This window comes from Sprattus sprattus, assembly GCF_963457725.1.
Source record: "Sprattus sprattus genome assembly, chromosome: 3".
NCBI lineage: Eukaryota > Metazoa > Chordata > Actinopteri > Clupeiformes > Clupeidae > Sprattus > Sprattus sprattus.
The window spans coordinates 40,444,239-40,467,917 of NC_137922.1; the positions used below are offsets into that span (position 1 = coordinate 40,444,239).

Consider the following 23,679-nt stretch of genomic DNA (forward strand, 5'->3'; position numbering starts at 1 on the left):
ACCACACCTCACGCACAAGGCCATTAGCAGGGGTGATGGAAAAGGGCGAGAGGATGACTATCTGGCTGCATGGCTTGTTAAAGGACCTGCCCTGAACAGCACTGAACACCTGCCAGGGTTCCAGTAGAGAGGCTATGGGAAAGTAGACATTTGTTCAAACAGATGGCTTAGACAAACAGATATAGACAGTGAGTTAGACAGACTAATTGACAGAGCCAGAAAGACAGACAGACAGACAGATGTTAAGGATAGGATGCTGATAAGATGTGGCCACTTTGAGATGCTCTGTAGTCTTGACGACAGGGAAGGAGTGGGGGGGGGGGGGGGGGGGGGTTGAGCAGAGCAGGGGGGATCTGTTTTCCATCAGCAACATTGTTGTCTTGCAGTACTTTGCGCTCACGTTGTGAATTTGCCAAGATCAGCGATTCGATCTGACTAGCTGCATTCTTGAGGAGTGACAGATCGCGGCGGCGTATGCCAGGGGTGGCTGCAGGGTGGGCGGGGAGGTTGGGTGGGAGGTTGGGGGGGGGGGATGGGGGGGCGTAACGCGCCAGCGAGTGTAATTTACAAGCGCAGCCAAGGAGTGGTCTGCGGTTAGATCTCCACGACACCGAAAAACAATCTTTCCTCTCAAGGGTCAATGCCTCGACAAGACAGAAATCACCGAAAAGAAACAAACAAACAAACAAATACACAAACAAACATATGGTGCAAAAACTGGGAGGAAACATCTGCAACACGCTGTGAGCCCTTAGGCAGTGTGTACTGTAACACAAATGCACTCACAGCAACTTCACAGCCGAAAAAAAAATGATTTAGGAGAATGAATTTACTGTCCTGTGGATGACTACCAGAGCGCTAAATTACCCAGGAGTGTCTTGGATGAACGCTTGTCAGCAGGGTTAGGGGCAGTACTGGCTCTCTGGATTTGACCCTGAGGTCACGAGAGTCACATCCCTCCTCATTAAGCCCTTCGTGTGTGTATGGGGGTGTGTGTTTGTTGACACCCACTGCTTCTAATTAAGAGTCCTCGGTTGTCAGTGTGGGTGAACGACCCTTGTTTGGGGTGAGTGTGATTCATGTTGTGATTTGAAATAGACACGAGAGTGATAAAGCCATAGACATGCTGTCATTGTGGGCAGACAAGTGCTTTGTCAGGATGCACTAGTGGTGGCCAAACGGAACGTGTAGATAAAGAGGTGGTTTTGATAGGAATGCAATGGGTGTGTGTGTGTGTGTGTGTGTGTGTGTGTGTGTGTGTATTTATCTATAAGACAAAAGTGGAGTTGTGTTAGTGTGCACTTTCAGGATGCAAGAAAGAATCACACACACACACACACACACACACACACACACACACACACACACACACACACACACACACACACACACACACACACACACACAGAGGACCCCTGCAGCGCCGGTTTCTACGGCTACGCGAGGAGAGCTGTAACCAGGTCCGGCTCTTTCTCAGGCCTTTCTCCATGAGGCCCGAGCAGCACAGCTACAAAGAGGGACATGTGTAGAGTCCCAGCCCCCCCCCTCCAAACACAAACACACACACAAACACACACACACACACACACACACACACACACACACACACACACACACACACACACTCCCCTCCCTTTCTCCACCCACCCTCACTCACCCTCTCAATCCGGACAGCATGGCCGGACACAAGCACCCAATAAAACCAGGATTAGGGGTTGTCCTTTTACACACACACTCACGTACACACACACACGCTCCTTAACACACACACTGCACCGAACCATGAAAAGGAGTGTCTTAACACACCCACGCCCACCCTCTCCTCCTTTTTCCCCTTCTTTTCTTTTGTGCATTCTTACCATCTTCTCCCCTCTTTGCCCATGCCTCTCCCCTACCACAACCCTTACAAACACCAGCATCACCCCTCCTCTCCTCTTCTTCTTTGCCTCAGAATTTCATTATTTGCCATGTGGGACAAAGAAGGTCTTATGAATTTTCCTGTCCCCTAAAAGAGGTGGGGGGGAGGGTGGTGTCTGTCTGGTACACGATGTTTATGTCACCGCATTCTGTTCTACTCCTGTTTGCCCTAAGCCTGCGCTGCCAGGCTGTAAGTTTCCTTTCCTAACCTATTTGGATGAATGAAAAGCAGGCCATGATAATGATACGAGTAGTGTGTGTGTGTGTGTGTGTGTGTGTGTGTGTGTGTGTGTGTGTGTGTGTGTGTGTGTGTGTGTGAGTGTGAGTGTGTGTGTGTGTGTGAGTGCATGTGTGCGTGCTATAGAAGGGTGAGGGAGCCAGTGCATTAACATGTTCTGGCCTGGGACGCCCCTGCGAAAGGAAATTCTTCAGCTCCACAACCGCTGCTGTTACACCCGTGATTAGTGTGCTTGTCTGGTTTTCCATGTGCGCTCCATCTGCAGGAAATGCATCGCATTCTGTGCGCCGTCACCAACGACGCACACAGCGCGGAGGTGTCTGAGGACGAACCACGCAGCTCCACCATCTGCATGGCCTGGCCTGTGTCCTGCCTCGCCTCACCCGTGTTTCGAGAAACGGGGGCATTTGTATAATATCACTCCCTTTGTCCCTACTTTGTTAGCTGGGGACAAAGAGCCAGACCCTCCCACACACCCCATAACACCCCCAGACCCCACCCCATACTCGCCCGTCACCCCCAAACAAACCTTTTTCATTAGAGCTACAAACGCTTTCTCTCCCCCTTTCAATATTTTTTTCTTGACAGCATCCTTAGCATCCTCCTCCCGCTCTCCCACAGACAACAGAAAGACAGACAGACAGACAGACAGACACACACACACACACACGCACACACACACACACACGCACGCACACACACACACACACACACACACACATGACACACAAACACCCACATACATCCTCTTAGGACTTGCACAGGGCCAGGCTTAAACCTGCACAAAGAGCCCCGGTTAATTAAAGCGCACTTAAGCTGGACAATATGCTTCCATGCAGGTCCAGGCCTCCCCTCAGTCATGGCCCAGTATTCATGACACCCCTAAAGCAGGGGTCTGAGAGAGAGACAGAGACAGAGACAGAGAGGGAGAAGGCAAAAAAGAGAAAGAGAAGGAGGGAAGGGTGGGGGGGGGGGGGTATGTGGCAGAGACTTTGTTCGCACAAGATGAAGAGTCAACAGCCCCCCTCTCTCGTCATCTCCCCACTAATAACCACCTTCAGAAAGTGCCCCCCCTCCGCCCTCCTACCCACCACCCCTGCCTCTCTGAGCCCCAACACTCAAGAAAAAAAAACAATGCCATCCCACTCTCCTCCCCTCACTCTCTCAATCACCCAGAGGACAATGGCCAAAGCCCCTTGCAGGCCCTCAAACCCTCTACCCCCGAACAGACACTTCTTTTATTGAAATTCTTTGGTCTTCTAATCCCTAGCTTCCTCCATAGGGCAATAATGGAGTCTCACTCTTGCAGCCTTTTCCAGTGAGGCTATGATCAGCCTGGCCCAGGTCACAGACCCTCTCCTCCCCCCCATTGTTTCCCCCCCTGCTCTTGTACTAAGGAGCTGCTGGTAGACTCCCTTAGGAGGTACTGTAGGAGAAGTTACTGAGGACTACGAGGTGCTACGAGTTATTCATATATGAAATGGATATGTGTTCAGCCAAAATTGAGTCATTCTATGCTGCTAGGGGACAAATTCATGATTTCCCCATCCTTAATCATGTGCTACTGCAGCACAAAATCATGACTCAATATTTTCCTTAGTCTGTAGTGCTGTAAAAAAAAAAAAGGATAAATAAATGAAATATAAGAGGTTGAAAGTATGTGCAGTGGACAGACTGCCCATGCCTGCAAAATTAAATGCTTGAATGTCCAATGTAATATTATCTCTCGTAAGTCACGTAATGTCTTTTAATGCATTCTGTATTGGAAGGGGAAATGAAACATGTCAGAGGGATGGAGGCATGTGGTTCTCAGACTGATGAGAGTGGAGCACTACCACCCAAAGCACCTCACATTATCACCTTAGTAGAGATGGCTTCCGTGATGAGAGCGAGGCCAGGATGCCAACAAATTTGACCAAGAATGAACGTTAAAAGACATCACATCCAAACATGTCGGTCATTTAAATGCTGCTGTGGTAGTGTGTAAAACTGAATGAGCTGGCTGAGATTGTGTGAACTTGACATCATGTGGTTGGGATTCCACAGAATGTTCTCGAAGAATTGTATAGACATTGTGCAATCATTTTGAACCTGATGAATCCTTTATGCAAGAGTGAAAGAGTGTTTATTTGTGGTCTTTCCACTGCACAAAAAATACAACCGTTAAATTCATGCATATATAAATATACAAATTTGTCAATGTATGGAGATTGGTCTTATTCGCTTTTTGTCCTCAAAGTGAGCATTTTTCTCCTCATTTTCTCCTACTGCGCAGGGTTGGGGTGACCTTCTGGGATGAGTTCAGTGTTGGGGTGAGTTAAGTGTTGGGGTGACCTCCTGGGATGAGTTCATGTGCAGTGTTGGGGTGACCTCCTGGATGAGTTTCTACTGGGGTGAGTTCCTGTGCAGTGTTGGTGTGACCTCCTGGATGAGTTCAGTGTTAAGGTCACCTCCTGGAATGAGTCCTGTGTTGGGGTGACCTCCTTGGATGAGTTCCTGTGCAGTGGTGACCTCCTGGATGAGTTCAGTGTTAAGGTCACCTCCTGGATGAGTTCCTGTGTTGGTGTGACCTCCTGGATGAGTTCAGTGTTAAGGTCACCTCCTGGATGAGTTCCTGTGTTGGTGTGACCTCCTGGATGAGTTCAGTGTTAAGGTCACCTCCTGGATGAGTTCCTGTGTTGGGGTGACCTCCTGGGATGAGTGCAGTGTTGGGGTGACCTCCTTGATGAGTTCTTACTGCGATGAGTTCAGTGTTGGGGTGACCTCCTGGAATGAGTCCTGTGTTGGGGTGACCTCCTTGGATGAGTTCCTGTGCAGTGGTGACCTCCTGGATGAGTGCAGTGTTAAGGTCACCTCCTGGATGAGTTCCTGTGTTGGGGTGACCTCCTGGATGAGTTCAGTGTTAAGGTCACCTCCTGGATGAGTTCCTGTGTTGGGGTGACCTCCTGGATGAGTTCAGTGTTAAGGTCACCTCCTGGATGAGTTCAGTGTTGGGGTGACCTCCTGGAATGAGTTCAGTGTTGGGGTGACCTCCTGAGATAAGTTCATGTGCAGTGTTGGGGTGACCTCCTGGTTGAGTTCCTCCTGGATGAGTTCAGTGTTAAGGTCACCTCTTGGTTGAGTTCAGTGTTAAGGTCACCTCCTGGATGAGTTCAGTGTTGGGGTCACCTCCTGGGATGAGTTCAGTGTTGGGGTGACCTCCTGAGATAAGTTCATGTGCAGTGTTGGGGTGACCTCCTGGTTGAGTTCCTCCTGGAATGAGTTCCTGTGCAGTGTTGGGGTGACCTCGTGACCTCCTGGGATGAGTTCCAGTGTTGGGGTGACCTCCTGGGATGAGTTACTGTGCTCTGTGAACTGCAAATCCACTGAAACAGTATCTGATTTAAATTAACTTTTGAGACAGAAACATAATTTAGCCATATTTTAGCGAGCAGGAGATAAAGTCAAATTGGCTCCCATGGATAATGGGGCTTATAATGCGCCATAAGCATTAACTTAGTTTGTCTCATTCTAATTAAAAATCTTTTCATTTTATTCTTGGCAAATACAACATCCGTAGCTGGGAAAATCTTATGACATCTACTGACACCAGCCTGATCTTGACACATCTACTGACACTCAAGATCTTGAAAGGCAAGGCTCCTCCACCACTTGGTACTTCTATTAGGTAGAGGGGACTTTGTCATCCTTCTCAGATCCTGATCCTTCAGCCCATCAGGCTTTCCTGTAAGACCTTCTCAATTGCGGAACACCCTACTAACTGAAATGAGAAACTATACCTCTTACCACACCTTCACTCAATGTCACAAGGCCTCGCTTTTGACCTGTCAGGCGTGAACATTTTTAATCTTCACAGTAACTTTCTCATTTTCTTATTACTGTTGTTATTACTGTCTTCCCAACTGCTAACTTGTCCCATGTCCCATGTCCTTTGCTCTTTGCCAGGAGAGTTTTGTTGTTGTTGTTGTTTTTGTTGTTTGTGTTAGTGTTTATTGATGTTGTTGTTTGTGTTAGTGTTTATTGGTGTTGTTGTTTGTGTTAATGTTTGTGTTGGTGTTCATTGATGTTGTTGTTGTTGTTTGTGGTAGTATTCATTGATGTTGTTGTTGTTTGTGTTAGTGTTTGTTGTTGCTGTATTTTTATACTAATGTTTTGCTGTGTCCTGCTGCACTGTATGGCTTGTGCTTCGGTCTTGTTAATTCTCATTTGATGCTGTTGCCTTTTATGGTGTCTTGTTGTTTTTGGATCGGCCATTTTATCACTGTAATGGTTTTCAAAACATCTCGCCAAATGACAGCAGTTGAAATTGAACCAGCTGTCTAACTCTGGCATATTTAAAGAAAAGAAGATCAATGTGTGTTGTACTAAATAAATAATATGATAAAAATGACATGAAATGTTTTGGTGAAAACGCCACCCTGGAAATGTAGCTGATAGATTTAATTAACATAATACTACAGCTAATATTTAGCTACTATATGTAAACTCTTAAATGGAGTTATTGGATCATTATATCTTCAAGATGCCTTTGCTGAAAACAGTGGTAATGGGTTTAGGCTGACATCTACTGGTTATCTTAAGTAACTACATCTATCATTTTAAGATCGATGTCCACAAAATATGTAATCTGAAATCTGATTGCTGTACATAATAGACAGGTAGTACACATGTTTGGTTATGTATAATCTAATGTATTCTGTATATCCTCACATAAAAAATGTCATACTTTTCATCACACTTCTACTGTAATTGCTGTGTCTGTTTAGTCACTCCCTTCCTTATTTATGAAAATGAGATTTCCTGCGATACCGGCCAGTCTATTTAGAACAACGATTTCACAGACCGTTCAGTCTGGACGAGTTTCGTGAGCAAGCACACCGTTTACTGTACTTGCTTGTCTGCCTGCCTGAGAGGATCTGCCCTTAGAGCATGAAGGCTGCAGCCTAGTCGTCCGCAGCCTGCTGCTCGTTGTGCAAGTCCCAGAAGTAAAGCCACAGTCAGCATCAGTGTCACAATTTCCCTCCTGGCATTTCATCATCACAACATATAAATCTGTTGTGGCAAGAAATAAACCAAGTTATTTTTGCCTTTTAGCAGTGCAGGCGGCAGAACCTACGTTTCGTCAGAGGGCAACATCTCAAGGGAGCAGTACTTCAGGCCTCTTAAGGGTGAGGGACAAGGAAGGTTAGTCGTCTGCTAGTTCTACAAGTTTTCAGCAGATTGCAATATTTTCTGCCTGCAAAGTTTATACAATTAGTTTATACAAAGTTTATACAATCAAGCAACTCTGTCACAAATCTTTCTTTCATTTTAAGAGTGTAAACGCATAATCTCCCCATTAATCTGATGACAATACTGCATTTCAAAACATGTCTTTGTAGCCTAGAGGATTGCCTGAGAAAAGACTCTTGAAGACCAAAGTCTACCAGTCTGTCGAGCCTATAACTTGGCATTAAAACGAGGACAGCCGACAGTGACCACAAGCCTTTGAAGTCTTGCATGCTTGCTTCAGTTTAATCGGCCACGGAAGCCAGTTGCATTATGGCGCGGCTCAAGTTTCCATGCCCAGGAGGGCTACAGTGGAAGAGGAGGAGACTCGCACCTCCACAGTAAAATGCTGTAGAACATAAAATATGTGCACAGGAAGCTGATGCTTCACTACACTCTGGCCCGGAGACACAGAACATGAGAGTGTGATAGTTGATCTGTGCAATTCATGTCGGTGTGTTATTGTCAAACCAAAGATCCCTGTCAAAAGATAATGTGAAGGCACCAGTGTTGTGTTAGGCTAGAGAATGCATCATATAGGTGTCATTCTGCCAGGGTTTTACACGCCGCCATTTCCAAAAAGACTATTTCAATAATACTACTAATCAAAACAGGTACAGCAGTTGGTTTGAAATAAAATACTTGCATCAACAAGTCAATGCTATCAGTTGATCACTCTGCCTTATTGTAGGACATCATTGTGTAATCTGTAGCCTTTAGTCAATGAATATAAAACAGGTTAAATTTAAAGATGAATCTAACCAAAACACTGAATGTAACTGCTGCTCTTTGCAGGCGCTGCACTGTGCCACAGCTGGCCAAACCAGTTTAATGCCCCTCAACACTGAAACCACACTGTGAGTCACCATATAACTCAGTGGTGACATAAAACAGGGCTGACCCCACTGCTCGAGGCCGCTGGGTTCTTCAAGGAGTTTGGGCTTTCATCTTCACATCTGGAACTTGACACTCTTGATCCCCTGAGGCACGGTGCGGGAACAACCACCTTCTTTTCAGTGAAACCAAGACAAAGGAGATGTGGATTCTTGGAGGACCAGCTGAACACCATTTCCATCCTGGGTGTAGAAGTGGAGAGGGTGGAGGGCTACAGATAAATACCTGGCCGTTCACCATGACAACAGACTGGACTGGAACACTGAGACTGTCTACTGGAAGGGACAGAGCAGACTGTACTTTTTGAGGAAGCTTGGCACATTCAATGTGTGCCGCAAGATGTTGCATATCTTCTACCAGTCTGTTGCTGCAAGTGCAGTTATCTTTGCAGCCATCAGTTGGGGCAACAGTATCAGAGCCAGCTACTCTAAGACACTGGACATGCTGATGAAGTAGGCTGGCTATATGCTGGGGACTGCTGTGGAGCCCGTAGAGTTGGTTATGGAGAGAAGGAAGCTGCACAGACGGCTCAGCATAATGGACAATATACTACAATCCCCCTACGCAACTTACTGGTCAGACAATACTACAATCCCCCTACACAACCTACTGGTCAGACAACACTACAGTCCCGCTATGCAACCTACTGGTCAGACAACACTACAGTCCCGCTATGCAACCTACTGGTCAGACAACACTACAGTCCCGCTATGCAACCTACTGGTCAGACAATACTACAGTCCCGCTACGCAACCTACTGGTCAGACAATACTACAGTCCCGCTACGCAACCTACTGGTCAGACAACACTACAGTCCCGCTATGCAACCTACTGGTCAGACAATACTACAGTCCCGCTACGCAACCTACTGGTCAGACAATACTACAGTCCCGCTACGCAACCTACTGGTCAGACAACACTACACTGCCCCTACACAACCTACTGGTCAGACAACACTACAGTCCCGCTACGCGACCTACTGGTCAGACAACACTACACTGCCCCTACACAACCTACTGGTCAGACAACACTACAGTCCCGCTACGCAACCTACTGGTCAGACAACACTACACTGCCCCTACACAACCTACTGGTCAGACAACACTACAGTCCCGCTACGCAACCTACTGGTCAGACAACACTACACTGCCCCTACACAACCTACTGGTCAGACAACACTACAGTCCCGCTATGCGACCTACTGGTCAGACAACAGAAAGTCTTCAGTCGGAGGCTCCTTCAGTTCCACTGCAATAAGGGCCACTACTAACAGGGACTCCTCTGAGTGGCAATGCTCAATGCACATTTTACATCCAATTTGCACATAAATAGCAATATCTTGCCTTAAAGTTAAATTATATTTTTAGAATGGAAGCATAGTAATAATTGAATATATATATATATATATATATATATATATATACATGTTACGTTCAATTTGCACATAAGTAGCAATATCTTGCTTAAAGTTCAATTCTATTTCAGAATAGTAGCCTAATAATATTTATATTATATATATATATATATATATATATATATATATATATATATATATATATATATATATATATATATTAAAAGAATAATAGCATAGTAATAGTTGTATATATATAAAACTTTGCTACTTTTCTAAAAATAGAAAATATATATAGCAGAAGAGAAGGTCGAAGAAAGGGAGGGCGAGAATCAGAAACACGGCAGATGAATTCATACACGTACCAGGATAAGCATGCTAGCATACATGTCAACCTCTTCACATAACATAAGATGGTGTATACATGAAACATGTACACGATACATACAAACACAAGATGGTATATACATGACACATACAAGATTGATAGTGGATAAGATGGGAAGAGAGCCTTGAAATATTGTAGACCAACTTAGTGGGTAAACAGTGTGCTCGTAAGGTTACTAGTACAAGGGTAAGTAGAGCAATGAAACAGAAAACTATGTCTATCTATCTATAGAAACAGAAAACTATATCTATCTATCCTCTGTTTGATCTGGTCTTTGTCTAATATTGTTCTCTTTGCAGCTCGAGGACCTAAATACTTCTTACTGTGAAAGCTCTGCTTTGTAGACTATAAACTGTAGCCAGGCTGAATGGTAAAAGTACATTAATTTAAATAGAGCATGATAACGTGATAGAGATTATTCTTATACCTCAAGAGAATCTCGGCCCATCCAGAACTTTATAATTTGACATAAAGAACTTTCTGACCAGTGATCTTAACTTTACCAGCTAAAAAGTTTTTTTTCTCTCTTCCTGACAAACCTCCTCAGAAAAAGAAAGTAACCGCATCTGAATAAACTGTAAACCATCGAGTCGATTGCACATGCATATACGCCTGTCAATCTGTCTGTTAATCTCCCAATCAGACTTCATTCTCGTTGTGTGACGTTCAAGTGGGCGTACTGGTATTTCAGCAAATTATCAACGCATTCATTTCTGATTGGTACATTAGTTGCATGTGATGGAAGGTAACCAATCGGAATTAAACCAGATGGGTTAAAAAAAATATCTCGTAATGGTGCTCCCCCGAAAACGATGACGTTTAATTACGAACTACTGCTGTGTTGTCACACCAGCTGTTTGCAGGAGGGACAACAAAGTGTCAGTGAGCAAGATTGTTTTGCAGGAATTCGGACATAATAATTTAAGAATGAAGGCGATCGCTGCGTAAAGACATGAGACGGAAGTTACGGGAGGAATGACAGTTTGCAAAAGTGAACAATTTCTCACATAAGTGCTTACATAAGACTGCAAGGCGATATCGAATGGTGGCAAGGGAAAGAGTGATTAAAGGTCGCTTTAAATAAAGCCCAGCCTAATAACAAACTTCCTGGCTGTATCTTCGGCAAGGATTTATAGCCACACTCCGGTGAGTATGACTCTTGCTCACTCGCACGGAAATCCACTCACTTTCTCTCGGAAGCTGATAGCCTGGAGAAATTTAGGCTGATCACAGGCTATTACAGAGATAACGGAAGCGTTTTATTGTCATGAATACTGATGTGGCTAGTTTTACTCAAATTTGTATTTTACAGACCGATATTTTTAACATCAAGAAATATTCACTTTCATCTATTAACATGGCTAAATAAATGTTTCTGCTATTATTGTTGTGAGATGATAATATCCAATTCAACACCAGGCCTCAGGCAGTAGGTCATCATTATTATGTAAAATATGAATATGGTCTCTTTGACTATTAAACACTGGTCCTCACCCTCACGGACAGTAAGTTATTCATTGCATTGCTACCTAGTTGCCTGCTGACACAATATCCTTGCAGCTCGCAGAAGGTGTGCGCCAACAAGTGGCGCGAGTTTGCGTGCGGGCAAACATGAACGTGGGCACGGCTCACAGCGAGGTCAACCCCAACACACAGGTGATGAATAGTCGAGGCATATGGCTCTCCTACGTCCTAGGCATTGGGCTGTTGCACGTCGTTCTGCTCAGCATCCCTTTCGCCAGTGTCTCCGTTGTCTGGACCCTCACCAACCTTATACACAATATGGTGAGTTCCTCTTCACCCTACCACATAAATTATATCGCGGTTTATTTGTGACCGTTTGCGGCTAAGGCTCATCCAGTGCTTCATATAACACTGTGGAAGTTGAGTTACGGCCTGGCTTTGGCTGAAGTAGAACAACAATAATTCAAAATACTCATATTTTGAGTTCCAATTTATCAACGAACACGTGAAAGTAGACACAGATTAATTCGTTGCATTTTAAGTAGACACAGATTAATTCGTTGCACTTTTAAGTAAACACAGATTAATTATTTGCCCTTTCAAGTAGACACAGATTAATTCTTTGCACTTTCACATGGCCATCTGACATTCTTTCTTTGCTGAGTATTTGGCGCATTAAGTTGCTGACTACAGCGGTTGTAATTTCACCCAGTGGAGGAGTTGGAGTTACAGCACCATCCTGTATCAGCTTACCTCCATCTTGTGCCTCAAAAGTGCCAGCCTTCCGCTCGTGTCCATGCACATTTGCTGACGCCATGTGGAACATATGGGCCAGGAGTGCCCAAACTGGCCTTATCTTATCATCACTACTGACTGTGTGTCTAAATATACTTGTGGGGAAAAGCATTGCGGTAGAAGTAAATGAGTGGGATGTCTTGGTGATGTCTTGTTTATTTTGGTGCGACATCTAGACACCAACTGGTGCCACTGTAACTATTTCTTGCGTACAATTGTTGAGATGCTTTCGATTAAATGGTGCCATTTTTAGTTCTCCTTATACGGACACCAACCGACGCTTCTGAAGTCATGACTCACCACCAGAGAAAGAATGATTGAATTGTATGACATGTCATACTGGATTTGATGGTGTTCTGATGGTGTTCTATGCAGTGCATGTACCTGCTGCTGCACACGGTGAAGGGGACGCCGTTCGAGACGCCGGATCAAGGCAAGGCCCGGCTGCTGACACACTGGGAGCAGATGGACTACGGCGTCCAGTTCACCGCCTCACGCAAGTTCCTTACCATCACACCCATCATACTGTGAGCACAGACCTGTCACTGAGATTCTCACACCCCTCACACATATACTAAGACACACAGACAGACACACAGACACTCGCTCACTCACTCACTCACTCACTCACTCACTCACTCACACACACACACACACACCCACACACATACACACACACATACACATAGACACATATATTCTGCAAATCCTACAATCATCTCCGATGTTGTGCTTTACTTTTTTAAGGAAACAGCTTTCTGACATTGCCCTGACAAATCCCTCTGTGATAGATTTCACATATATCTATGTGTATTGAAAAGTCATAAAGGAATTATCCATCGTCGGACAGGTTATGAAATTGCAGACCAGGAGAAGACATTGATTTTGAAGTAATGCAACAGCATTTGTTGATGGATGCTATCTTGATCTTACCTAAACAGTTGCACAGTTTCTGTGCAGTACCAAATAGAACCAACACAGTTTCTGAATCTCATTTTATTCACATTACACAGACATAGTTGTGAATGTTACATTTACTGTGACAGCTTTTTCTGAGAAGAATGGACCTACAATAATGTTCCAGCTGCGCTGGTTTTACAAGGATAAATGTTCCCAAATCCAGACAGGGCACTTTGCTTGCAAAAGAGTGTCGAGAGACTGATTCATTGCAACCAGATGCAAGCTTCACCTCTGTGGAAATACTTTTTGAATAGGAACTAATAGTCCCATTGAGGAAAAACAGAAATAAGAGACAACAGTTGCCACTGACTCCATGGTCAAGTGTATAAAGTGATGTGATGTGTGAACACTGCAGTCACAGGAACAGGAAAACCAATCCTGTAGCTTGAAATGACTAGAGGGCATAGAAAAGACAGTGCTAAACTATGGGTACGCAAGCAGCCCATGAATACTCTTCTGCGAAGTGTTCACATTACTATCCACTAAGATTTCAAGCAATAGAAAAGAGGAAGATTAAAACCCTTGCTCTTTCTCTTTAATAAGAAGAAATTCTGCTTTGTGTGTTTTTACTTCTCCCTTCCTCCCTTTTATCTCTCTCTCTGTCTCTCTCTCTTTCTCTCTCTCTCTCTCTCTCTCTTTCTCTTTTACCCATTATCTTCAGTTGTGCAGACTCTCTCTGTGAATGTGTCATGAGTGTGTTTGTGTGTGTGTGTGTCGGGCAGTGATGCAGGACTTCCTGTGGTGTCTGCTAGCACAGGCAGCTTTATTTAGAAACACTTAGGTCACCTGCTCTATCACTTACCCTCCAGCACAATGAAGAGGCCAATAAATTCACCACACTCTCATAGCTCTTCACCGTCAATTAACTTACACAAAGCTCACTCTGTCAGTGTGATCTGCCATCACAGCTATGATATGATCAGGCTTTACTTACAAAGATTTTCTGTTCACACTTACAAAATGGATCACACAGTAAGGCGTGGTGTGGTGTGGTGTTGATGACTTATAGAAATTGTGTTGGTTTGGTTTTGACATCGTCACTGGTGTTATTGTCATTTCAGATATTCAAAAATAAACTTTAGAACAACAGCTTCATGCCTCAATCCTGGATTGTTTTATTGTGGAGGCTGTCGAGTCTTTACAATGTGAGATTTAGGTCTGGGTTAGGCAAAAGTTCTGTGTGGTGCCTGATTCCCAGTGGGAGACAAGTCCAGGGTTTGGCTGAGGCTCTGTGTGAGAGACTAGTCTTCAGGAGCGGTGTGTGCAGTGGGCCCGTCATGTTGCTCTGTCTTAGTTATCACACAGCCTCCAGCCCATCTGCTCCTGGTGCTGATTAGAGCAGAGCGCATCTCCTGTTTCCTCCTGCTGACCTCTGCCAGCTGACGCGCCCTTCACTCTCACTCTCACGCTCTCTCACTCACTCTCTCTCTCTCGCTCTCTCACTCACGGTCTCTTTCTCTCTCTCTCTCTCACTGTCTCTTTGTTTCTCTCTGTCTGTCTCCCTTGTCCTCTGTCCCGTTCCCTGTCCCCATCTCTTCTCTCTTGCTTTTTATGATTGTCTTACTCTCCTAGTCTAGCCTTTGTCCATCTCCATCTCATATGTTTTGCTCTTGTCTCACCATCTCTCCTCTCTTTCTCTGTCTGTCTGCAGGTATTTCCTCACCAGCTTCTACACAAAGTACGACCGGATCCACTTCATCATCAACACTGTCTCCCTCCTCACTGTTCTCATTCCCAAGCTGCCTCAGCTCCACGGCGTGCGTATCTTTGGCATAAATAAGTACTGAGGGACGAAGGGGCCAGAGACCTCTGTGTGTGTGTGTGTGTGTGTGTGTTTATCAGGACTAAACTCCCTCCTCGCTTCTGTCCCAGCGATTGGTGGACTATTGCTCAGACATCACGGCCTGAGGCAGATGAGGATTGAAGCAACCCACCCCCCCTTTCTCACCCCTCGCTTTCAGTGTCGATCTTGTCTGCCATTGTAGCCTCACCGGAGGACTGCATCATGTGTGTGTCTGTGTGTGTGGCATTGTCTGGAGAAAAGAAGAGGACGTGTGAGACAAGAGGATGTCGGATCAGCCCTGGCGAATTGAAGTCCCCTTGGATATCTTTGGTGTCAATTATTTTCTGCTTTGTGTGTGTGTGTGTGTGTGTGTGTGTGTGTGTGTGTGTGTGTGTGTGTGTGTGTGTGTGTGTGTGTGTGTGTGTGTGTGTGTGTGTTTGTAACGTTTTCAAGGCAAACAGGGAAAGGAGACCCAAAGGCTGTGCAAGCCACGGACGTAATTGGCTCGCAGGATTCCTGTCAGAGGAAGTGAGAAGTAACAGACTGGGACTGTGAGACGTAACAGACTGGGACTGTGAGACGTAAATGAATGGCAGTATCTGTGGAGGACCTCAGCCACCCTATTTTTACTCAGCTTCATCAGATCTACAGCATTGTTTGGGTTCTGAATGCATTATGATCTCTGGCCTTCTCCAAGCACGCTCACTTTCTCTCACTCTCTCTCTCTCTGTCATCTATCTCTCAGTCTCTCTGTCTTCTCTCTCTCAGTCTCTCTGTCTCTCTTCCTTTTAAGGTTGAAAGGACACGTAGAGTAGGAATGGTACACTAGTTTAGTGGGGGTTGGGTTATGAGCTGAGGAAGTCAGTCTGACCAAAGGGATATTTTTAGCTCATGCCTCCATTTGTGAGGGAATGTCGGGGAAAGTCCAGGCATACTTATGATTGTCTCAATATTATACTTATAATTATCTCACTCCCATGTCAACCTGAACCTCTTTCTGTCATTCTATTCAGAGACTTGAATACCACAGCAGTTCCCACACTCAAAACCTTTCATTCCACACGAGCTCATAATCTCTGTGAGTCCGTTAAGAGAACACTAAGGCGCAGAGAAGATTTGGACTTCACATGATCTTCGCACACTTAAAATATTTTATTAGCAGGGTTAAGTAGTGACTTTTAGCGTATTGTGATGATTATTACCTTGTCAGCGTGTTAATGAAACAAGACAGAAGTGGGGCATGGAGGATTCAGAGCGAGACAGAATGACTGCTGGACTAAGCACTCTGTACAGTCTCAGAAATAAAAGGGATATGTACAGTTTTAGGTCAAATTTGACTTAAAAAGCCAATGCAAGATCCAAACCGTTCAAACTATTTCCACATACTTAATTATCTCATGTGGTTTCAGTATTCTTTGTTTTGCTTGGCCTGACTTTAACTGATGGTACTAGCATCTAACACCACTTTGGGTAATGCACCTTAACACCCTTGAATATCAGCTTTACTGAGTAAAGCCTCTTTTTTAAGCTTATTATATGTTTTCAGTCAAAACATAGCGAATAGACAGACTTTCTTTTAAACACAAAAAATAAGAATGCTTTATTATGGCTGTAGGATGTGCCTCTCTTTGTAGTTAAATTTACAACTGCTTCAATTCCTTTTTTAATGACATAATCTTTGTTGGGTTAATGTTATTATGTGGTGAAGTAGATCTATTTAGCAGTGTGATGCTTGTTGTATATGCGTACAACTCACCAGGCAGCAGTACAGCCATAATGTCAGCACAGAGTCAGTATTGTTCGAGCAGATGTGTCTTGCATGAAGAAGGGCTCTTTTTTAAGCCTCTGTCTTTAGGCCTAATTTGCCTGGAGGCTGCACTTTGGCATTCGTTAGCTCCCTAACTGATCTGGAAGCAGCCCAGAGCGACTCCAGGGTTTCTCAATGACATTAATTGTCAAAGCGGAGACTCACAGCACAGTAAGGGGTTTTGATTTCCCTCGGGCTCCTCGCAATCTTTGACACATTAGGACGGGGCTAATTTTGGTGTGCCAGGTTTTTTTTTATTTATCATGAAGCACTTATCAACTGAAGGGCTTTTAGAGTCATTTGTGGGTTATCTTTTCCCAGCTAAAATGGCTCATTTTATTATTCCCCCAATAAATAACTTCTGTGATGCTTTAGAGATACTGTTCTTTTGATGGTATTTGTCAGCTTAAGACCTCCTAGGCTTGTGTTTTGAGAGAGTGTTTCTGCCATGTTTTTTTATTGTAAGATGAGTCTGTGCAGATGAGGGAAGGGCCTACATGTAAATTATATTGGCAGAGACTGTTGAAGCTTTATTATTGGAGCAGCCTGTGGAACTGGACAGTGACTGTAGAAGTGGTCATCCATGGGGTGACTGGCATATGAGCAAAAGCAATGAGGGCTTCATGCAGCAGAATTTTTATGATTTTTATTTATACGTGCTTTGTGTAATACAATACATATTCATGGCATCCCTGTTAAAGATTAGCCTGGCCATTACCAGCCTGTGACTCCATTTCATTCCGTCTTTCAGTCTGGGCCAACCCAATGCATTTTGGTTTCCGAGATCGGCGGGTGCTTGCTTATCTTGAGGTTTAAAATCATTGGAGTTAGTGATGTGTCGTTCGTGAACGATTCGTTCATTTTGAACGAATCCTTACAACGACTCGAGAGTAACGAGTCCTCTCAAAAAAAGATTCGTTCTTTTTCTCGTTCATGACCGCGCATCGGGACAACTGGGACTGTTGCATTGGCTAAGCCAAGGAAACAGAAATGATTTGTTGAATGCAGGTCACGTAAAAATGATCCAAAGACCCGTATCCAAGAGACCCAGTCGGAAAAAGAACGAATCATTTCTGTTTCCTCTAGCTGACTGTACTGAGCCTATGCAGGTCACGTGGAAAAGGATCCAACGACCCATATCCGGCAGATGAACGAATCATAGATCCAAAGACACGGTTGTCAAAAGAACGAATCATTGAACGAAACAGACACGTTTGGCAAAAGAACGAAACATTGAACGATCCGGCAAAAGAACGAATCATTGAACGAAATACCCATATCCGGCAGATGAACGAATCATAGATCCAAAGACATGGTTGGCGAAAGAACGAATCATTGAACGAAAGACTGATATCCGGCAAAAGAACGAATCATTGAACGATATCCGGCAGATGAACGAAACGTTGATCCAAAGACGGTCGGGAGGTGAACGATTAGGTCATCTGCCGGATACAAGTATTTGGATCATTTTTCACGTGATCTGCATAGGCTCAGCATGGGAAGCTAGAGAAAACCGAAATGTTTCGTTCATTTTGACTGGGCTCTGGATATTTTTTCACGTAACCTGCATAGGCTCAGAAGAGGAAACAGAAAGGACTTATTAACCTAGTTCACTTCCGAGTGTCTATGTTTAGTAAGACGTGAATGATATTCGTTCACAAGAAATAATTACAGGTTTAGTTATTTTAACTTTTTAAAACTTTACTTACAGTTCAGTGCAGCGTAATTGTTTGCCGTGATCATTAAATGCTAATGTGATAATAAATGACCATTTCATCCAAACTTTCATATAATATTATTTGAATGCAGGAATTAGTATCTGCTGGTTTACATGTAGTAACCTCCATGAAAATATGATACGTATTTGTAGTGGACGTATTTACGCCAGTGAATTGGCTATAAAATTTAAAAATGTTGAGTAGCAATCCCCCCCCCCCCCCCCGTTAAAATGAACGAGTGACTCGAAAAAAAATTCGTTCATTTTACTGAACGAGATTCAAAGATTCGAGTCGGTAAAATGATCCGAACTTCCCATCACTAATTGGAGTTCCCTTAACCAATCAGCAACGTTTAGTAAGCATTCGGTAGATTAAACTCTTCCCAAAGCCAGTTGGGAGAAGAGCTACGACGTCCTTTCCAATCATAAAACTTACAAGAAAATACTCTTGTTCTCCTTTTAATTTTCTGATGTTCTCGAGAGTTGAGACAACTTTTCCGATAGCTTTTCGTGTCTTTTCCTCCAAGGCGAGTTTTGCGTCACAGCTCTGAACTGTTCGCTGATTGGTCCTGCAAAATTTTGAGTTCTGGAGACGATTGTCAATGGGGTTGGGCCAGACTGAGTATGAGCTTGAAATCAATTCAAGCGGAAATACGTAGGCTGGTGTCACCAGGCTAGTTAAAGATAGTCATATGTATACATTTTTGTCTTCAAGCCCATTTTTACCAGTCTTTCATAAATGTGTCTATCAGATAAACCCTCCATTGTAGTAGGCTACATGGAAGTTTTTTATGCAATTTACCTGGCATCTTTTACTTTTCTTTCTGACTACATGCAGTGTAGCGAAGAGTATGCTGAAGGCCACGTACTTGGAAGTAGCAGACCTGTCCGCTGTCCTCACTCCGCTCTACCCTTTGCAACGTGAAGCAGGGCCGTGCGTCGGCAAATGCGGCCGCTTGTTAAACATTGAGGAGGTGATAGTCGGCCCGAGTGAGAGTGAATGACCGCCCCGGTGTCTGGTAGCCTAACAGAGGAAATGAGCTGTCACAGCGGGTGATGATTATTGGGCTAAATCGCACTTGTGTGCTCTCTTGTTCGCTCCTTTCTCTCTCTCTCTCTCTCTCTGTCGATCTCACGGATTCTCTTGCTCTCACTTTCTCTGTTGATCTCTGTCTGTGTCTCCGCCTCGTTATTTCAGTGGACTTTGATATGTTTTGATTCCTGTTAAACCGAAGTGTAATTATTTCAAAACATTTGTTTTCCACAGCTCAGTTGACATAAGTGAATGTTTTTATTGGTTAAACATCCACATATTTAACAGCAAGTCATGTAGCCTACACATGCACTCAGGCACTCAAACAGGCACTCACATTGTTAATTTAACAAACACATGACATAGAGAAAAGGATTCTAAAGGTAAAAGTAAGAATAAAACGCAACATCAAGAAAGATGCATGTATAGCCTAGATATTTAATAATTTACTTAATTGCATTGCACACTTTGCAGATAATTTGTTTAAGTCAAAATTAAATGTATTCAAAAGACTACAGGTAGCGTTGGGGGCTTTTCAAGTTCAAGACTTGTATTCAAACTTAAACTGCAATGATTAACTTACACTGTCAATATGAAACCCTTTGTTTTGAAGAGAATGATTCTTGAGAATTAGTTGTCTGCAGGATCCCCCTAAAAATCAAACTGTTACAAACCTGCCCGGACTGACTGGAAATGTTATTTTTACTAGCCTACTATATGAGAAATAAAACCTTTTCATGTAAACAATAAAGGCCATTGTTGTTTGGTTTAAAAGTATCAAGTGGATATGTCAATAGCTGAAATAGCTCAGGATGTAGCTAGATGTCTAGCCAGGTTCTCACAGGCTATAAGGGAATTCGGGAATTTACCCGCTGGACCGGTCTTGCAAAGGCGTTCAGTTTTTTATTTTCATATTTATCTAAAAATAAAAAGAATACATATAGCGTTACAAATTACGGGGTTGACATTGACATAATGTTTGGTGCAATCTAGGCTCTGCCTAATAGCTGTGAGGGCTCGGCCACTTAATTGTGCCTCTATAGAAAGCGTAACCCCACGGCCAGCGGTGTAGATGAGGCAGAGGCAAAGAAAAAGACTTGGTTGGCTGTTACCATAAATTGTGCAAAAAATAACGTCACTTAATTTAAGCAGTCTGCCACACACAATGACGAGCGAGTAGGGAAGAGGTAGGCGCTTGAGAGGGGAGTGTTATGCTATGTGTTTTGAACTAGCTAAGTAAACTTAGGCTATTAAAGAGCAAAATGTTTCTGTTAACTTTTAAACCTGCAGGTTGGACCATTTTCAAGCTTTAGATGTATCTAAAGTGCTCAAACTTAGGGGGTAAAGGTTATCAACTTTGTCTGTAAATGGGTAAAATAAACATTTGTTAAAGAAGCATTCCGGATCCAATTGCTATTCGCTAACGATATGCTAGCGGCTAAAACTAACGAAATATCTTGAAATGTGCTGACTTTGACATTATGACAAACTAGTTTCTCAACAACTGTCCTAACACAGTCAAACATCAAGCGAGTGCAACACAAAACAATGCAAGACGGCAAATAAGCTACCTACTAGTTCGGCAGACAGTAGAAAGCCAGGCGGCGTTAGGCAATCTTACATTTAGCGGTTATATGCCTATGGACCTTGGTATGACAATGGCACGGAGGCGATTCTCCATATAAAAAGTCATTGTAGCGGCCCAATATTTTTAAGGTAAAACTGCTTATCCTAACCCTAATCCGGAAGTATAATTGTTGCATAGTGTTACTTTAAATTGATGAACTATCCCTTTTACGAAATTAAATAGCGAGAGTGGACCGGTAATTGGACTAGCCTACTCATCATTTATTTTTCGCATTATAACTTATAAGGCATAACATATTTGATAGCAAGCCCAGCAGTAAAATGATGTCTTAAATATTTATTGTAGGCTATTCGAACAGGCGAACATGGAAAGGGAACCAGCATAGAATTCCATGATATACCCAAAAACTATACATATAGGAGATTCCTTAATTAATGATTCGCTGATCGATAAACATGTTTAGAATTCGGAGTAGACTATCAAATTGGGGCCACATGACAGCAAATCCCGGGCTGTTTTTTGTTGACAGCTCCAGGACATCCGTTATCAAAGGGATTTGACTTAGATTACAAAATAAAAATGTGAAGGCACTATTATGTTTTAAATTATATGTCTGCAGTATTTATCAGGACCTGGATTTTGCATACACTCGCCTGATTTTTGTTCTGTGTGCAGCCATTGGTTGAGTAATGTATTGTGTTGATATACTACATACAATATTGTTTATTGCTATTGAATTGCATTCGGCTGGTTTTGTGCTGTGTAATGTGGGTCTTGGACAGCAGAGGGCGGCAAATGTTAGTTTTTGATACTAATCTGAGGTGGCGTTTTCCCCTATAAATAGGAACTGCTGCCGCTAGGTACAATTGTTGGCCTGCTTTCTTTTTTCAGGCCGTATACATTTGATTGTCTCTGGCGTACTGATTTTGTGTGTTTTTCTGTGAACCTTACCCTTCCAACAAATATAAATCATGAGTCAATTCTACCCCGTTCATGTAAATTTACGTTACAAAATGTTTCACAGTTGTATTCATATCACGCTTATTTGTTCATCATTGCACTTGCATTCTCTCTGTCTGTCTGTCTGTCTCTCTCTCTCCCTCTTCATCAGGTCTAGAGTTCAGCCATCTGGATGGAGACTTACTATGCATGCATTCGGTGAAAGAAGACAGCAACCCCCCTCCCCCCCAGCATTTCAGCTTCTGATGGCAGTGCCATTTGAAGTTCCACCTCCTGTTTCTCAAGAAACTTATTTAATCATCCCTACCCTTTACAGAGGCAAAAGCATGGCATCAAAGAAGCCCACTTTAGAACACTCTTCAAAAGTTCAGCCTGTGAAATATGGATGCTCTGTGGCATCCAAGCTGTTCCAGCTGCATCTGCTGGAGGTTTTTTTTTCTTACATTGAAGAATACGTAGATCGAAGGGGGAGAGAGAACAGATTGAAGAACAAGGACAGAGAAGACATAAAGATCATGAAGAAATAAATTATGTGCGAAAGAAGAAAAAAGGTGTCCAGTCGAATTAGACTTACCCGAGGAAGACTAGCCCCCGCACCTACCAACCTCTCCCCTTCATCTAAACATCTAAATATCTCATCACTTTTTTGGAACCCAGATACCCAAAGGGAGCCCACATGCAGGGAGGCACTCTAAAAATACCCCCCCCCCCCCCCCCCCCCCCAATCAGATGCATTAAACATTGGGCCTGGAGATCCATGGGGCTCCAGGGAGAATCGCCACCCCACCCCCCAACCATGGAGCCAAGGACTAGATGGGCCCAGCTGCTGTCAGGAGGTGAGAAGGAGAGGCATGAGTGGGCTGGAGGCTGCCGCGGAGAAAGCGCCAGAGAGCTCCCTGATGTGACCGTTGTGTAATGGTGCTGTCTGAGTGGATTTTGTAGGAATACATGACCACTGTGAAATGTAGGGGGGAGGACAAGACAGATAGGCAGCTTGATGGATGAAGGGGTTGAAGACCACTCTCTGGAGAGAAGGTGTGTGTGTGTGTGTGTGTGTGTGTGTGTGTGTGTGTGTGTGTGTGTGTGTGTGTGTGTGTGTGTGTGTGTGTGTGTGTGTGTGTGTGTGTGTGTGTGTGTGTGTGTGCGAGAGAGAAAGAGCATGTGAATGTATGTTTTTTTTTATAACTTTTTTTTAAAAGCCCGATCACATCACTTTCAAATATTCAGCATTCATATCCGACAAGAAAAAATATATAACACAGAGTGACTTGTTGATTACACACAACAGCAACAATCTGACCTTTTTTATAAACATTTAATGCCACTTCCTTATGCGTGTGTCAATCAGGAAGACTTGCCTCCTGGCACCCTGTCAGATTCCAATTCTGCTGTTGTCAACATCTACACACTTAGAGATACACTTTCAAAGCAGACATCATTTTCAAAGTAACTGCCAAATGCCAAAAACGAATGTGCGGAACAGTTTAAATCAAAATATTTAGATTGCTATCTC

At 43.6% G+C, this 23,679-nt stretch overlaps 1 protein-coding gene across 1 annotated transcript; it reads left to right on the forward strand.

Annotated features, from left to right (window-relative positions):
* The first annotated feature begins 10,908 nt into the window (after positions 1–10,908).
* ormdl3 (ORMDL sphingolipid biosynthesis regulator 3) lies at positions 10,909–20,312 on the forward strand. The gene is made up of 4 exons (XM_080834792.1): positions 10,909–11,205; positions 11,620–11,844; positions 12,694–12,845; positions 14,930–20,312. The coding sequence occupies exons 2-4, from the start codon at positions 11,671–11,673 to the stop codon at positions 15,063–15,065; spliced, it is 462 nt and encodes a 153-aa protein (XP_080690918.1). The 5' UTR covers positions 10,909–11,205; positions 11,620–11,670; the 3' UTR covers positions 15,066–20,312.
* Positions 20,313–23,679: the final 3,367 nt, after the last annotated feature.

Bases quoted from the DNA above. Each gene is read 5' to 3' on its own strand.
- ormdl3 (XM_080834792.1), top strand. From the start codon at position 11,671: ATGAACGTGGGCACGGCTCACAGCGAGGTCAACCCCAACACACAGGTG. The intron at 11,845-12,693 runs GTGAGTTCCTCT...TGTTCTATGCAG, and splicing joins CCAACCTTATACACAATATG to TGCATGTACCTGCTGCTGCA. The intron at 12,846-14,929 runs GTGAGCACAGAC...GTCTGTCTGCAG, and splicing joins ACCATCACACCCATCATACT to GTATTTCCTCACCAGCTTCT.